Source organism: Condylura cristata, unplaced genomic scaffold (assembly GCF_000260355.1).
Source record: "Condylura cristata isolate star-nosed mole 26May11 unplaced genomic scaffold, ConCri1.0 scaffold00016, whole genome shotgun sequence".
Lineage (NCBI taxonomy): Eukaryota > Metazoa > Chordata > Mammalia > Eulipotyphla > Talpidae > Condylura > Condylura cristata.
Window position 1 is genome coordinate 1,522,999 of NW_004567117.1, and position 18,398 is coordinate 1,541,396.

Genomic DNA, 18,398 nt, shown 5'->3' on the forward strand with positions numbered 1-18,398 from the left:
TGGGTCATCAAATCATGGAAGTCAGTAACCATTTACTCCAGCAGTCATCTGAAAACCTACAATGCTAGATACATGTTCTACTCTTCTCCAATGCCTCTCATCCCAATCATGGTGATCTGTCACCTTAGGGGAGATTTCTGGGAACTCTCAAACAGTTCTTCTTACCTGTTTCAATGCTGTTATTCTCAATTTTTAACTTGTTTCTGGAGTTCTCAAAAAGGTATTTTGGTCCATAGATTACTGGAACAAGGTGGTACCTCTACAGGGAAACAAGGGCTGGGACCCCTTACTCTCATCATCTGGTTGATTTCATCCCTATCCCTCAAAGATTAAAAAAGGAAACAGAAAGCCGACACCATAATTACTTATCAAAACTAAGTGTTTTTGAGTCACAAGTACTCACTAGTATCATAAAACTCTTTTACAGATGATAAAGCCATGGCATAGAAATAGTCAAATGGCAGACACATAAGATCATCTGTAAAAAGTAGGGATGTACAAAATGATGTAAAAATAAACTGTTACAATAAAAAAAATGACTAGAATGAAAAAAAATTATTTCTTTAATACTAAATTCTTGTGATGGGAAAATAATTTTGGATTATTGCAATGAGCCCAATGTAACCATAAGGATACTTACATGTGGAAGAGAGGCATGATCTCTCAAGATGTATGTTATTGGCTTTGAAGATGAGGAAAGAGGTGAATGATAAAAAAACAAAAACAAATGTAAATTTGAGTTTCTAGAAGTTGGAAAGGGGTAAAAAAATTTATTCTTTCTGTGTCTCCAGAGGAATCTTGGCCTTGCCAAACCCTTTAATTTTAGCCCAATGTGGCCTATGTTTTAGATTTTTTTCTACTTTCTAGATTTGTAAGGTAATAAATGTGTTGTTTAAGCCAGCAATAATTATTATAGCAATAAGAAATTAATGTATAAGTCTGTGTTTAAAAAGTTAGGAAATTGTCCCTCCCTGGTGGCGCAGCGGGTTAAAGCACAGCACTACAAAGCTTAAGCCACTTCCGCATGAGTTCGATCCCCGCCTGCCCTGGAGGAGATCCACATGGCGTGGCAGACCTCTCCTGACCCACCCGCTGCTCCCCTCCGCAGTGTACTTCGTCGATCTGCCTGTTCTGCTCCCTACTTTGTCTCTGGTGAATCCTCTCACCCTCCACATCTCTGGCCTGTACCCCAGTTCTGTATGAATAAATAAATCTTTAAAAAAAAACAAGCTAGGAAATGTTTTATTATATAAAACTTGTATATAATGAAAAGCATGGCAAAATCATTGATTTTCCATTAACAAATCCATTTTATTAATCCATTTTTTATATATTTTTTGTAAAAAGTAAAGATTTAATTCCTTATATGTTCTCATATAATACAACTTTATATATACAAGGGTTAACAGCTCTTTTGGGACATACAGTGTAAAACTAAAAATGGATCAAAAAAGAGCAGGAGGAAGGCCACTACCAAACAGTAACCTCCAAGAACTTGGCATTTTCCAGGGCAAGGCAGACACTGTGGAGTCATCACTCTGTAATGAAACAACAAAACAAACCTTCAATTTTGCCAGCATTATCTTTTCCAAACATGTATTATAAAATTCTCCCTTTTCTAGATTTCTCTGATTTTTTTGGTTGTAAAACTCTTTTCATTGCATTTTATAAGGAAAAACAAGTGAGTTCTATGTCCTTATATTAATTGAAGAGAAGTTCCTTCAAGTTCCATATTACAAAGATATACCAAAAAGGATGCAGATAAGTCCTCCTGGTAAAAACAAGTACAAAAAAGTACAGGGATTACATTAAAAAAAAAAAAAAAAAAAAGAACCAGTGTGATTTGTACCAATTTGTTCTTTGCAAAATCATGAATTCAAAAAACTGTTAAGAACCATATAATGTGGCCTTTACAGTATTTCTGTTAAAGAGTAGGTGATCTCCCTGTGTGAAATGCTCTCATTTAATAATAGAGCAAAGTATTTTAACTATAATGCGTATTTAATAGCTACCACCACATTGGCTCACACAGGAATAATACCTTTTGCTTTCCTAAAAAGAAAAATCCTGGCTTCTAATGAGGACTTGTTTTATTTTTTTTTTTTGTAAGATGTTGTCTTCATGTATACTAATAATGAAGTACTTAAGAGTCTCCTTTTTTTTGAAAATCAGCCTTGATCAAACAAATGTAGGCAACAGATGGTCATTTGTCCTTTAAAAAAGTTTAAACTAAACTTCATATAAAGACACATCTATATTTAACATAAATTTTCACTTACTTGGTATTTTTATAATATACAAAATAACGTTTGACAATAAACAAATGGATGGAAGAAAGAAAATAAAAATAAACTTTTAGGTTAGAAGACCAATTAATGGCTACCAGAAGGGAAAGAAAATAAATGGTTAAAATAGGATAAAAGACTAGAAATGTACTTTTAGTATTGAACTTAGCATAGTATATTTCATTATAAGTAAAGTATATTGTCGGTTTCACCTGAAACTTATTATGTCATAAAACAATATTACTTTGATTTAAAGAGAAAGGTAAACAGAAAAAGCAAACAAACAAGGTTATGAATACACAACCAGAAAAACCAGAAGTTAACACTGTAGTAAAACTTACACAAGGCTTAATTATGTGAAGCCATTCATTAAGATACTCAACAAGACCTAATGCATCTGGGATGTTATCACCTTCTGAAACAAATTTTAGCAGGACTGCCACTGGGATTTCTTTAGAACAGCTAAAACAAATAAAAGGAATTAATTCAGTATACTTCCACTGATATGACATTGATATCTATTTTTATATCTGTAATAATCTTCCAGGTTTTAGGAAATGAGAAAAAGTGACATCAAATAACTTATTTATCTTCTTTTATACCAAATATATTCTATTGGTAGGGACAGGACTAGAAGCCATTTTATGTCCACCCTGGGAATATGCAAATTTGCACCTCATATCAAAGTTGCATGAAAATCATTCCCTCTATCTTTGGCTATAATATATAAACTATGTTTTCATCTCCCAAAATGTTTTTAGAAGACAATGATTTTTAGCAGCCACAGCAAAGACACTAAAAGATAAATAAACAAATAACCACTTTTAATAATCTAAAGCAGCAAAGACAAAAGGGAGGGAAATGTACTGTAACTTCTTATAGATAGACTAAGTGATTATATACTAAGCACTGACTGCATATTTTATGATTCAATCCTTACCACAATCCTTCAGAAAATTTTATCTTTATTTTATAAATGAATCCATTTGAAGTTTATAAATGAATCAATTTGAAGTAACAGAAACAAGGACAGAACAAACAGATTTGAATTCTAGTTCTGCCACTTATCAGATATTGAACTATTTACTTAAGGCTTTAGTGTACCTCATCTATAAAAGAGGAATCACAATAGAACCTACTTCATAGGTTATTGTGAGGTTAAAAGGAGGTAATGTAGGCAACATGCTTAAAATAGTACCCTATCTGTAGTCAACTTATTTAAGATGAGCTACTATAAGCTAACCTTAAGGTTTAAGATACTGAAATATAGTTAACATGCTCAAAGGTATTCATACCTAGGAAGTAGCCAGATAGTATTTGAACCTAAGTCATTATGACTCCAAAACAGTCTCCTTTTATACTATAAATGCTTCCAGCTAGTGATAAGAAGAAGATACACCAATATAAACTTTCCTGTTTGCCAACAAAAGTAAAAATTACTTCTAACACCCTAAAAGCAGTAATTTTGAGAAAAATGAAGTACCTGAGACCACATGACAGACTTAAAAGAAATAAAGGTGAGTTGGGCTCTCAGGGATTTACTATCTGTAGGAAATTTTAACAAATAGGTTCAGAAATCTCAGATGGTAGCAAAATAGTTTACCAGTGTTATCAGCTGCTAAAAATTGGAAGTGGGAAGCTGCTAGCAATACTTTACCATCTCAGAACATAGTTTCTTGATATCTTAGGAACTGCTCTCAAGCTTTGTGGAACCTCTGTGAGTTATGAAGGCTCAGAAACCAGAGTACATGTTCTCATAATGGGAATGTGAAATGTGTGTATTAAATAAATTTCAATAAATATTCATGTATACAATGAGGAAGAAATATACAACCTGTATGATCTCAACCCTTTTGTTCAATTTCAAAACTTCTTTATTGAAATGAATGTACAGTTGCATAGAACATAAAATACAGGTATGGCTAGAAATAAAAGATTTCTGTGTTTGAAAAGTAAATCAAATTTGTGATAAACCCTTGCATACACTGAATTCTAATTTAAAGTTATCAATGTTAGAGTTACATTATATTGCAGATACATACATTCAACTATTTTTAAACAACTTTAAAAGAAAGTATAAAAATATTGGTAGTGGTTTTTAACCTGCATTAGGTTACAGAGCATTTTAAATGTTCTTTTTAAGATTTATTTACTTATACATGTAAGAACCAGGGTACAGGCCAGAAGTATGGAGGGTGAGAGGATTTACCAAGGACAGTACAGGCAGGAGCAGAACAGGCAGATGTACTTAAATACTCTGTTGAGGGGACAGCAGGTGAGACAAGAGAAGTCTATCTCACCATATGGTCAGCTCCCTGGCTGGGAATTGAACTGGTGCTGCAGTGGCTGCAGAGAACTTCATAGTGCTGTGCTTTAACTCACTGCACCACCAGGGAGAGCCCTAAGTGTTATTTCTTTTGAATGTTCCAAAAATTCTGATAGGTATGTATTTCTTACCTTTTCATATTGTTGCTAACTTTGTGGGCAAATTTACAGGTACCTAAGAAATTGTTCTTTGGCGTCAAACAGGCCACACAAATGTGACTCAGAATTCAGAAAAATAATCAGGAAGATCCCTATATAAAGCTGTTCTTCTGAGTAGCTCCCAACCCCTTCTGGTTCTCTACCTAGAATTTTCCAGGTGTCTGATCTCTTCTTTCCTCAACTCAGCAAGACTATTGTCCTCTGCTTGAGTTCTCTCTTCCTTTTGTTATGCCCAGAAATCATAAATGTAGGACTGACTTTGTCTTCGCTCAGGAACAAAAGTGTGCTGCTTGTTGACAAGTATCTAAAAACACTGTATGATTTATTTTGTCCAATTTAGTTGTTTGTGGTAGGAAGACAAGTTACTCTGACCCAGTCAGAAGCAAAGTGGGATGATGTATAAATAAATCAGTTTGAAGGGATGAAGTACAGCCAGGGAGAAGTTGTGAGATGAGTAACTCTTGAAAACTAGGTAAGGTTTTACAAGGGAGAAGGAGAGGAGAAAAGTACAGAGAATAAAGCCAAAGAATGAGACAGCTTTTAGGATGTTTTATCAGTTTACCTGGAGTACAGAGCATCAAAGAATGAGGTAAGTGAGGAGAGTCTATAGCATAATAAGGTATATGGAACAGGAGTCTGAAAACAGTAAGTAAAATTGCTGACAGGCTTCTCTCAGAGAGTATTTGTCAACCACTTTGCACTATAAAAGGTTAGTTCTGGCCTTCCCTGGTGGCGCAGCGGGTTAAAGTACAGCACTGAGAATCTAAAGCCACTTTCTCATGAGTTGGATTCCCTCCTGTCCCTGAGGTGACCACATGGTGTGGCAGACCTCTCCAGACCCGCCCGCTGCTCCCCTCAGCAGTGTACTTCGTCGATCTGCCTGTTTTGTTCCCCACTCTGTCTCTGGTAAAGCCTCTCACTGCTCCTGAGCCTCTGGCCTGTACCCCAGTTCTGTATGCACAAATAAATAAAAAATAAATCTTAAAAAAAAAAAGAAAAAGGTTAATTCTAGTAACACGGCTGCAAAATGAATAGACAAAGTATTGGAATTAGAACTTTTTAGCAATTACCATGAATTGAACTGTCACTCTTCAAAATTTATTTGCTGAATATCTTTAGGAGATAATTAAGGTTAAATGAGATCATAAGAGTGGACCCCTAATCTGATAAAAAAGTAGTTTTATAAGAAGAAAATTCTCTTTCTGTGCCACATGAGGATATAGTGAGAAGGAGGCTGTCTCCAAGTTTAGGTACACACCAGAACCTGTCCAAATTGACACTCTGATCTTGGACTTCTAGTCTCCAATACAATAAGAAAATAAATTTTTATTGGTTAAGTTACCTAGTTGTGACATTTTGTTATAGTAGCCTTAGTAGGCCAATGTATCAGTCTAGGTAACACACAATGAGGTTTGAATGAAGCAAAAGAATGATTACTAGTTACTGGGTTGTAGTGCAGGACAGATCATGGTTAAGCAGTCAGAGTTTCTAAGTGATGGGAAAAGAATAGTTAAAATGCTATGCTTTGGAGAATAAAGTAGAAAAGAAAATAATTATAACCTAAGTTTACATTTTAGGAAACAGAAAAAGAAGATGAAATCAAAGCCAAAACTAGCATAAGGAAGGAATAAATATCAGAAAGGAGACAGAGAACAGAAAAACAATAAAGAAAAAAATTATTAAAACCAAGTTTGTTCTCTGAAAAGATCAACAAAATTGATGGTTAGCTTGATTGATATGAATAAAAAAGGGACCCTCCCTGGTGACGCAATGGGTTAAAGCACAGCACAATGAAGCTCTCCAAAGCCATTGCAGCACAAGTTCAATTCCCAGCGAGGGAGGTAACCCACACAGAGTGGCCGACCTCTCCTGACTGGCCCACTGCTCCCTCTGGCCCACTGCTCTCCTCAGTAGTGTATTTCAGTAAATCTGCCTGTTCTACTCCCTACTCTGTCTCTGGTGAATCTCCCTCACCCACACCCATCCCCCTAACCCCCACACCTCTGGCCTGTATCCCAGTTCCTTTATGCATAAATAAATAAATCTTAAAAAAAAAAAAAGAATAAAAAAGACTCAAATTACTAAAAGATATGAAAGTGAGGACATTATTACTGATTTTGCCAAAATAAGCATTATTATTTCATGAGTACTAATTTCTTATTTAGAACAATGACAAACTTCTGGAAGTAGACAGTCATAACTGGTACACAAGCACTGAACATATTTACTTAATGGTACATTTTAAAGAAGGTTAATTGACTTTATGCTTTACAATGTAAAAAAGACTAACTGTAAAAGATACGTAAGATCCATCACTATGCAACATATAAAAAAGCATTAAATATGGATATTTAGGAACCATTTCTCCTCTAACTAAAATTTAACCTTTCCCTTAAATATAAGAATTTTAATACAATAGTACTAGTAAAATATATTTTCAGAGTTCTAATAAGTAATCTAATATATAGTTGATTATCTTAATTTCTTTTTCAAACAAAGTGGGAAACAAATGAACAAACAGGCAAACAAACCTACCTTTCATCATAGAGTGTTTTTGTGATACCTCCTCCAGGAATACGGATACAAAACTCAGAATCATCTATTTCAGGAATGCAGGGGCTTTTTTCCATTTCTTCCCAGTTAAGGCTCTTTATTTTATTTTGAACACCTTTTTGCATGGAGGGTGTTAGTAGGTACCTAAAGGGAGTACTAGAAACAATCATATAATTAACTTTCTAAAAACACACAAATATTAAAGGAGGGCAAATAATCAGCTGTTTCTGCAAAAATTATCTTACTATCTAAATATTCTCTGCACAAGGCAAAAACAAAAGCTTCCACAGTCTATGAAAAGTATACGATTTGAAGAAGCACTGCTTTGGCTTGCTTAGAAAAAAGGTAAAGAGATAAGAAAACAAGGCATGATCACTACGAAGTAAACCTATAAAAATAGTAATGTTCCCTTCTAGACATAAAGCCTATTGTTATATTTCTAGAAAAAAAGATTCAGTTTTGAAAGACTGTTCTTAGCTGATATACTTTCATCATGACTTTATAGGTATATGAATGGTAATATAACTCAATAATTACACTTCCACTTCTTAGAGAGTATTTTTTAAATTTAAGAATTCAATCTGACATGCATGGTAGCTATACTTAAAGGCAACTGGATTTCTATAAGTACAAATGGTTGAACATGTGGAAACAGAAATATCATTCTAATTTTTCAAACACTATCCTGTAAGTCTTAAGCACCATCATTCCTCTTTATCTTCTCAGTTGAGCTCTTTGATATTGCCATGCAATCTCATGACTTTTTTTTTTTTTTAAAAGATTTATTTATTTATTCATACAGAACTGGGGTACAGGCCAGAGATGCGGAGGGTGAGAGGATTCACCAGAGACAGAGCGGGAAGCAGAACAGGCAGATCGATGAAGTATAATGCTGAGGGGAGCAGCGGGCGGGTCAGGAGAGGTCTGCCACGCCATGTGGTCACCTCCGGGGCAGGCGGGAATCGAACTCATGCGGAGGTGGCTTTAGATTCTCAGTGCTGTGCTTTAACCCGCTGCGCCACCAGGGAGGGCCACAATCTCATGACTTTTAAAGCTCATCTTAACTTTTTTTTAAAGATTTATTGCATACAGAACTAGGGTGTAGGCCAGAGGTGCAGGGACAGTGAGAGGATTCACCAGAGACAGATCAGGGAGTAGAACAGACTGACTAACAAACAAAGTACACTGTTGAGGGGACCAGCTGGAGGTTCAGGAGAGGTCTGCCATACCATGTGGGTCACCTCCATGACTGGAGATCAAACTTGCACTGAAGCAGCTGTGGCAAGCTTGCAATGCTGCATCCTAACCTGTTGCACCACCAGAGAGGGCTCCTTATTTTAACTTTTAATACAGAAATTATAATACAGTAAGAAATCATAAAAATAATTTTTAAAAGGCAAAAACATACCTACGAAGCTGTAGATCATTACGATGATATGAATGACTGCTGGAGAGAACGATAACTTTGGCACAGTTACTACTTTTCACCCAGGAAAGCAGTTTTTCACAGAATGACTTTGATTTATACTTTGCATAAACCATTGAAAGAAAAGAACATTTAAAAGTTAGATTTTAGAGTATAATATTTGACAAGTTTTTATGATATATAATGTACATACAATAAATATTTTTAGATAAACTTACTATCCTTAAAATGAAGATAAAAAGTGAGGAGCTGGCAGTTATTTATTATCTCTTTACAATCAGTGAACAAATTATAAGTAACCTAGTTATCAAAAAATTCTATTCTGGCCCTCCCTTGTGGTGCAGCGGGTTAAAGCACAGCACTAAGAAGCTTAAGCCACTTCCACATGAGTTCGATTCCCCGCCTGCCCCAGAGGAGATCCACATGGTGAGGCAGACCTCTTCTGACCCGTCCGCTGCTCCCCTCAGCAGTGTACTTCATCGATCTGCCTGTTCTGCGCCCCTCTCTGTCTCTGGTGAATCCTCTCACCCTCCGCATCTCTGGCCTGTACCCCAGTTCTGTACGAATAAATAAATAAATCTTAAAAAAAAAAATAGGGTGGCAATATAATATAATATAATATAATGGCTGAGAAGCAGACCCTACAGCAAGGTTGTCTGCCCTAGAATGCTGGCTCAGCCTTCTACCACATAGGCAAAATGCTTTATCTTTCTGTGCTTGTTTTCTATTTATAAATTGAGGATAATATTAGTATTTATTGTGAGGATTAAACAGTAGTAGACACAAACTAACTGGACCAATATTTGTGCAAAAAATCAATCCTCAGTAAGTATTTGGTACTTTTAAAATACTTTATTTTCAACCGCCAAACATTTCATTTAGAAGTGCTTAAGTCATTTAATTCTTGCACTTATGACATTAAGAAGAGAACAAAAGCCATGTGGCACAATGGAAAAGTGGCAGCAACTAGTGAAGAACTATAAAACATTGGGCATGGGACCCTTCCTGGTAGCGCAACAAGTCAGGAGACAGCACTGCAAGCTAGCCACAGCAATATCAGTGCGAGTTTGAGCCCTAGCTCCAGAGGTGACCCACATAGCGCAGACCTCTCCTGACCCGCCCACTGCTTTCCTCAGAAGTGTACTTCGCCAGTCTGCCTGTTCTGCTCCTTCCTCTGTCACTGTCCCTGCACCTCTGAACTGCACCCCAAATCTGTATGCATAAATAAATCTTTAAAAAAAAATTGAGTATGATATTCTTAATTGAAGAGTCTAAATGTATTAAAATAATCATAGCACTATTCACAAAAGCCTGAAATTAAAAAAAAAAAATTGAACAGTCCATCACCAGTATTACGGGTAAACTATGATCTATTTGTATAACAGATTCTCAAAGTATTACTTCCAACATGAAATACGTATTGTAAATTCCATTTACATAACAATAAAGACTAGGTTGGGCACAGAGGAGGAATATTGTTAAACTTCCGGCTTCCGGAATAGATGATACCTTAATTCACTCAATAGACACTGATTGAGAGTTCCTCCACATGGAAGGCACTATACTAAAAGCTAGGGATTTAAGAGTGATAAGAGTTGAGTAAGTAATGGATAAAAGATCTGGGCATAAGACCTGAATACATAAAATACATAGAAGAAAACATAGGTAACACACTGTAAGACATACATCTCAGTAACATCTTTAAAGACTCATTATCCAAAGCAAAAAAAAAAAAATGAAGGAAAAGGTAAACACTTGGGACTACATCTAACTGAAAAGCTTCTGTAGAGCAGAAAAGACAGTAACAAAAACAGAGAGAGACATTCCACTAACTGGGAAAAAAAAATCTTAGCATGCCATTCAATGAATAAGGAACTGATCACAAAGATACACAAAGAACTCACATGACTCAACAAAAAATAAATAATCCACTCAAGAAAAGGGTAGAAGAACTTAAAAGACACCTCTCCTAAGAGGAAATGCAAATGGCCAATAGTCATATGAAAAAAATCTTTAACATCCCTTATAATCAGGGAAATGTAAATCAAAACCACAATGAGATAGATACCACCTTATACCAATAAAAATGGCACAAATAAAAAAAAATAACAACAAATGTTAGTGAGGACGTGGTGAAAAAGGAACTCTCCTACATTGCTGGTGGGAGTACTAACTGGTACACCACTTTGGAAAACTGTACGGAGGTTCCTCAGACTATTAAAAGTGGAGCCACCAAATAACCCAGCAATTCCCTTTGTAGGGCTCTACCCAAAAGATATAAAACCATCAATTCAAAGGATACTTGTACCCCTATGTTTACTGCAGCACTATTATTTACATCAGGTAAAACCTAGAAACAGCCCAAATGCCCAAAATAGACGATTGGCTCAAGAAGATGTGGTATATATACACAATGGAGTATTACTCAGCAGACAAAAAAAGATAAACTCGTGCCATTTGCAGCAACATGGATGGAACTAGAAGGGATCATGTGCAATGAAGTAAGTTAGAAGGAAAATAAAATATCTGATCGTTTCACTTATAGGAGGAATACAGGGGAACCAAGTAAGACATAGAAGAAAAATAGCAATACAAAACAAACAGACAATTATAAACCAGAAACATCCTGCAGGGAGGAAGAGAGAGAGGGATCTGGAGGAGAGAGAGGGATCAGAAGGAGGAAGGGAGGAGCACAGGGGACTGTGGTGATGGTGCATGGGCGAACTGGGGTAGGAAATCCTATGGGATCTACACGTGAGGGGGGTAGGAAGTAAATATTGTTTTAAAATGAAAAAAAGTTGCATAGGTCACTTCTTTCTTATTAGAGACAGATAATAAATAATGATAAGCGAGTTAGGTGGCATAGTATAAGTAAGCTAAATAATCAAAAAGTGTTCATTTAAGGAAGGAGTAAAGTAAGCGAAGCATTTAGGTAACAGCAGAAAAGCATTTTAGGCATAGAAGGTTACATAAAGAGTTTGAGTAGAGTGAGCTTAACCTATTTGAATAAAGCAGGAAGACCAGTGTGGCTGAAGCAGGATGAGCAAAAGCAGGAAATAGAAAATAAATATCAAGAGTAGTTGGAAGTTAGACTAGGAAGAGCAGTTGTCCAACAGAATTTTTTGTGATACTGGAAATGCTCTTGATGGTAGCTGCTTGTACAGCTACTAAAAACTTGAAATGTGGCACATGTGACAGAGAAATTGAACATTAGTAATTTTTAATTAATGAGTCAAAACTTAAATAGCTACATGTGGCTAGTGGTTACTATATCAGATAGTACAGATGAAGACCCTCATAGGCTTAAAGATTCATTGGTGGTACTCTTAGGAACAGACTGGGTATGAGTGATACAAAGGTTTGGACTGACACAGTAGCAGTGGAGAAGGAAAGAACCTGGATTTGAAATATATTCTAGCACATAACTTATATGCTGATGGCACTGGTTGAAATGTAATCAAATGAAAAAAACCGGTAACACCAATGCTACCCTAGAAGTAAAATGCAAATTATATCCCAATTTCTTTCAATAAATCATGAAATAATTATAACACTGCTGAGATGTTATGCTTTCCTCTATAGATTCAGACCTTTCTTAACTGTGCACAAAATAAATGGAACAGAAATGCCTTTGAATATTAATTTTCTTTTTTTAAGATTTATTTATGCATACAGAACTGGGGTACAGGCCAGAGGTGCTGGGGCGGTGAGTTAAGAGGATTCACCAGAGACAGAGTGGGGAGCAGAACAGGCAGATCAATGCGGTACACTCCTGAGGGGAGCAGTGGGTAAGTCAGAAGAGGTCTGCTGTGCCATGTGTTATCTCCGGGGTGAGGGATCGAACTCACACTGAAGCAGTTGCTGGTAGCTTGGAGTGCTTCGTCCTAACCCAGTGAGCCACCAGGGAGACCCCTGAATCTTATCTTTCAATTATTAGTATTTTTTGTTATATTTTACATTAGTCAACTTAGAAAGGCAAATATAACATACCAACCTTAATAAAAATGGATCTTAACTGAAGAGCCATGAGTTTCTTTGAAGGTAATGAATATACTACAAAGATAAGAAAATGAAATAATTATGATAGTAAAATGAAGGTGTTGTACAAGTGAAATGACAAGAATTAAAACTGAATTGTAAGAACATTTTATTTAAATTTTTAAAAAATATACACAACATATGGATTGTCACATGTTTAAAAATATCTTAGAAGTAACTTCAAATACAGATATTGGCTTTATTTTATGAAAAACTCTTGACAGAACTGAATCTTTTGGAATTCTTTCCCTCCCTCTTCCTAACTTTAGTGATGCTTATATAAATAAAAAGAAAAAATGCAACTAAGATCAAAAGGGAGGAAAAAAAGGAAATCTTAAATTCTATTTAAAGATACCAGTACAATCACATCACTCCTAAAAGCTACCATTAAGAAATGGCTAAACAGGCAGCTCTCCTGCCCACCTGTTTCCCAGTCTTTTTAAAATGTAAAAAAGAAAAAAGAAATGACTAAGATGTAAAAAGAATAGAACTATGTCACAAAAGCTGCATAAAGCTGGTGTTAAATGTTTTTTACAAAACACTGTAGTCTATTTCTAATTCAAAGTAAGTTCACCTTGCAGTAAAATAAATATACATACCTTCGGCATTTATACTGAGTTCTGTTGAGTTTTCTTCTGCAGTTGCATAAGGATTGTTTCCAACGATTGGCACAAGACAGTCAGTATAGAAGTAACCAATTTTATGCATATTCAGAGTTGAAATAATCAGATCTATTGCAAGTTGGCCAACATTTCCAACAGATACAGCTGGCTGAAATCATTAGAAAGTATGTTTAGTAACCAGTGAAGATTAACGTCATTTTTAGAGAAAAATAACCATAGCACCAGTACTGAAAGCTGACAGCATCAAAGTTACATACAGACTTACAGTAGCTGCAAATGAAGTATCATAGGGGTCTCCTCCATAGTAGATGTTTTTTAGTATATTTTAGGAAGGTAGCATTGGTTTACCTCATTGTTTACATCTTAGAAGTACAGGATTCCCCCTTCAGGTGTTGTTGCCAGAGCCTAACCACCACCAAAGCACTCATAGTCCACCAAAATGTTTTGTTGTTCTCTAAACACCCCCTATGGTTATTTCCACTCTAAAGACAGCCTTCAAGGGCAAATTTTTCAGTTTGGCTGAGCTGACCCTTTGTTTGGTTTCTTCATATTGTGCATATGAAGTGAAACCATCCCATATTTATCTTATTCTTTCTGACTTTTTTGCTTAGCATAATCTCTTCCAGCTCTGTTCAAGGGGCCACAAATGGCATAAGCTTGTCTTTTTAGATTACTGTGTAGTATTCCATTGTGTATATATACCGCACTTATTTATGTACTTATTTTCTCACATCTTTGTTAATTTTTGGATTGTATTTGATTTCTCCTCTCTGGTAATGTCCCTGTAGTCCAACCACCACAGCAATCCATCACCAAAGTCCCTTGTGCTTTTCCCTTCTTGGCTTTGACCCATTTCCTGCCCTCTCGCCTGCTGGAAGCCTCATATCCACAGTAAGTGTGCACATTTTGTCTTTGTTTTTCCTGACACTTTGTTTGTTTTTGTTATATTCAGCAAAAAAGCAAAGTCACCTGATATTCATCTTTTGTCTCCTGAAAACCTTTTAACAACGCCTTATAGTTTTCTTTGTGTAGGTCCTTCACGTATTTTGTTAGTTTATTCCTAGATATTTTTTTTTTACTCCTAGATATTAATTTGGGGAAGTAATCGTGAATGGAAATTTTGTTAATTTCTTTTTCTAGCTTAATTTTCACATAATAGAAACTGATTTTTGTGGATTGACTTTATAACCAGTCATTTGCCAAACTAATTGTTTCAATTTAGTTTTTTGTTTTCCAGTGGAGTCATTAGAGTTCTTTATGTATATTATCATATCATCTACACATGATGGCTTTATTTCTTCTTCCCTTGTTGGGATTCCTTCGATATCTTTCTTTTGCCTAATTCCTCTAAGATGACAGTTTTGAGTTAATGCTTACTGAACACCTACTGTGTCATTGCTCTATACTGTGAGAACACAGTAAAATAAACTGACAAAAGTTCCTGCCCTCCGAATGCTTCCCATTCTAGTGAGGGAATGGCTTACCAAAATAAATACAAGTAAACAGTGGTGAGAGCTGTGGAGAAAAATTGAGTGTACACATTTGTAGTTGGTGGCAATTTTTTAAAAAAAGATTTATTTATGCATACAGAAATGAGATACAGGCCAGAAGTGCAGGGACAGTGAGAGGACTTACCAGAGACAGAGTGGGGAACAGAACTGGCATATCAACAAAGTACAAAGCTGAGGGGAGCAATGGGCGAGACAGGAGAAGTTTACTGTACCGTGTGGGTCACATCCGGAGCTGAGGATCAAACTTGCACTGAAGCGGCTGCCCCTAGGTTGCAGTGCTGCGTCCTAACCCACTATGCCACCAAGGAGGGCCTTTGGTGGCAATTTTATATAGGTTGATCAAAGAAAGTCTCTCACTTTAGTTTGACAAGTAACTATAACCTGAAAGACCTAAGAGTGGTAGAACCACATACAGACCAGTAGTGGGAGGACAAGTTGAAAGGTTGGAGGTCTGAACAAAGACCTTCATAAACAAACTTTTTAAAAAAGAAAAAAATCATCCCCATAATTATCTAAGCCAGAAAACTTCCCTTACTAACCATACTGATTCTATCTTCCAAAGTATCTTTTTTTTTTTTGAAGGCCAATATTGTATCATTACATCTATTTTATTTTATAAAATATATTTATGCCAGGCTCTGCCTGGTGGTACGAGTTAAAACACAGCAAGATGAAGCTATCTGAAGCCACTGCAGCATGAGTTCAATCCCCAGCCAGGGAGGTGACCCACAAGGAGTGGCAGACCTCTCCTGACCTGCCCGCTGCTCTCCTCAGCAGTATATTTCAGTCAATCTGCTTGATCTGCTACCCATTCTGTCTCTGGTAAACCTTCTCACCCCCTGCACCTCTGGCCTATAGCCCAGTTTCTATAGGCATAAATATTATTTTTTTTAAGGATTTATTTATTTATCCCTACAAGAACTGGTGTACAGGCCAGAGTTGCCGGGAGTGAGAGGACTTACCAGAGACAGAGTGGGGAGCAGAACAGGCATAAATACACTTGTGAGGGGAGCAGTAGGTAAGACAGGAAAGGTCTGCCCCATGTGGTTAACCTCCCTGGCCAGGGATCTACCTCATGCTGCAGTAGCTGTGGATCACTTCATAGTGCTTTACTTAGCTTTAACCCACTGTGCCACCAGGGAGGGCCCCCAAAGCATCTCTCTAATGTAGCTCTTCCTCTGCATTCTTTGAGCAATTGCATTTTTGTTTTTGGCTTTCAGCATACAAGTGATACTTCTTACTACTCTCATGTACTAAACCTAAACCTCTAGTTATTTCCTATAATTTCAATTGCATTTTTGTTTTTGGCTTTCAGCATACAAGTGATACTTCTTACTACTCTCATGTACTAAACCTAAACCTCTAGTTATTTCCTATAATTTCCTTTTTCTTTCACAAATACTTTGCTACTTTGGTTAGATGCTCCATCTCCTGCATCACCTTTTTCTCATACTGAATATCTTCCCATTAGCATGTGTACTTTCTCCAGGAAAACATAAGAAGGTACTTTAACTCTAAATTAATGTATGAATACACATACATATACACAATTCTACTTCTCCTCTCATTCATTGAACTGGCTCCAATGTTGCTTCCTTGTTTTCCACTGTTAATTGTTTGTCAAGGTTACTGCCAATAACCTATATATACCTCCTTTATTTTTCACAATTCCTCGATGACTTCTGACAGGTGGCATCCATTCTTGAAATACTTTCTTCTCTAGATTTAGGTGTTCAACATTTAATGAAAGAAAGAATGATTGTTCTGTCTCAGCATTATATCACTCTGAATTGCAGTGGTTTTGCAATGGTGTCTTCTGGGTTAACAGGGCTTTCAGACTACTTTTTTCAATGTTCTTCCAGCAATTCCAAACTCCTTGCTGCCCAGGTCTCCCATGCATTTATTTGTGCCTCTGCTGTGACATACATTTTTCCTGAAATGCACTAATTCCAAGCACCATCATCCTTTAGTCAATCCTTCCTCTATCTTTTTCTTTTCTCTTAGATATCTTCCACAAATTATTTGTTTTCCCTTTGGTGAAATAATAAGTATGTCCCAGGGAGATACTTTGAAATTATGCAAAATCTTATTTCTCAATACACTATCATCCATTAATTTCAGCACTGATATCTACTGTGTATATAACTACAGTGAAAACCACAAAAAAATGATTTTCCCATTATTGTATTTAAGAAAGGATATAACTGACATATAAATAACATTGTATCAGTTTTAGGTTTGATATCTGCACATATTTTAAATTTATTTTACATCCATCACCACTTATTTCCTTGTAAGAACGTTTATTGTTAGGGACTTTCAAATGCACAATACACGATTCACTACAATCACTATGCTGCATACACCCCAGATTTAATCACATTAACTGGAAATTTCTGTACCTCTTCACCACCAGGACTCATTTTGGTATTCTTCCCTCATCTCCACCTCCCTTTGGCAACCTTCAATCTGTTCCTTTATGAGTTTTTCTCCCGTAGTTCCTCACCCTTCATCCCCCTCAGATTCCAAGTTAAATATATATATAGTCCCAACCTCTCCCAATACATCTTTTCTCTAGCCTTTTCAAACTAGCCTTATCAAACTTCTACCTAGCATTTATTGATTTACATGTGCTTCCAGCTAGACAGTTAACTCTTTGAGGACAAGAGCCTAGTCATATTCTAACTATTTTCACTTAACAGCATGTTAATTTTAACAAAAGATGAACATGGGAAATTGCAGGAGCGATAAAACCTTAGATTAGCGAGTACTGGCAAACAACAATGGCTAACGGCAATGGGTTGTTAGCTTAAGATTGACTTTAAAACTAGCTGAAGGTTTTCTATCATTAAAAACGATGGAAAATGACTCCCATACCGTAAGTGCAACGTAGATGAAATATCCAAGCGCACTAAGTTTTACAGTCAACAAAGACCGTAGTCTTAGATACGTTTGGTGATGCGCCAGCCAAGAGTTCTATTTGGACTGCCGCTTCGCGCGACAACCTCCCTGTTTTCAGTACAGGCTAAAAATCTGAAAGAGAAACATGGGCTCTCCCTCTCCCAGGGTCGGGTGAAAAACCCGGGTTGGGGTGGCGACCACACCGCACCCGCCTTCTGAGAGGTGGCAGTCAAGTCAGGCAGTGGAAAGTTCGAGAAAGTGAGGACTCACCATCAGGAGGGTGAAACCCGAGAGGTCTGGGACCGACTCTCCACAGGGAATAAACATGGTCGCGGTGAAGTGGGAAGGAGGGGATGTATATCGTCCTGGAAGAAGGTAGAGGGCTCACACCGCAGAAACCGCGCCCTGAGAGCCGTGTCCCCACGTTGGCGTCCCTAGAGCCAAAAGCGACGCCGGCCGCCGAGGACCAAGCGGGAGGGGTCCTTCGAGTCCCTTGGCGCGGGGTCCTGAGATTTCCGTCCAACTACCTGCCAGACCACAGGGCGGATTAGGGCAGGGAGCGGGAGACAGACGGGGG

At 36.9% G+C, this 18,398-nt stretch overlaps 1 protein-coding gene across 2 annotated transcripts; it reads right to left on the bottom strand.

Annotated features, from left to right (window-relative positions):
- Nucleotides 1-1,316: 1,316 nt before the first annotated feature.
- PSMG2 (proteasome (prosome, macropain) assembly chaperone 2) lies at nt 1,317-18,277 on the bottom strand. 2 transcript variants are annotated; one of them, XM_004683721.2, is made up of 7 exons: nt 18,092-18,277; nt 13,386-13,557; nt 12,743-12,801; nt 8,731-8,849; nt 7,305-7,478; nt 2,627-2,747; nt 1,358-1,538 (listed from the first exon to the last, which is right to left on the bottom strand). In XM_004683721.2, the coding sequence occupies exons 1-7, from the start codon at nt 18,146-18,148 to the stop codon at nt 1,446-1,448; spliced, it is 795 nt and encodes a 264-aa protein (XP_004683778.1). In that variant the 5' UTR covers nt 18,149-18,277; the 3' UTR covers nt 1,358-1,445. The 2 variants fall into 2 exon arrangements, with proteins under 2 accessions (XP_012581212.1, XP_004683778.1); XM_012725758.1 differs by lacking the exon at nt 2,627-2,747 and having other exon boundaries at nt 1,317-1,538.
- Between the last annotated feature and the right edge of the window lie 121 nt (nt 18,278-18,398).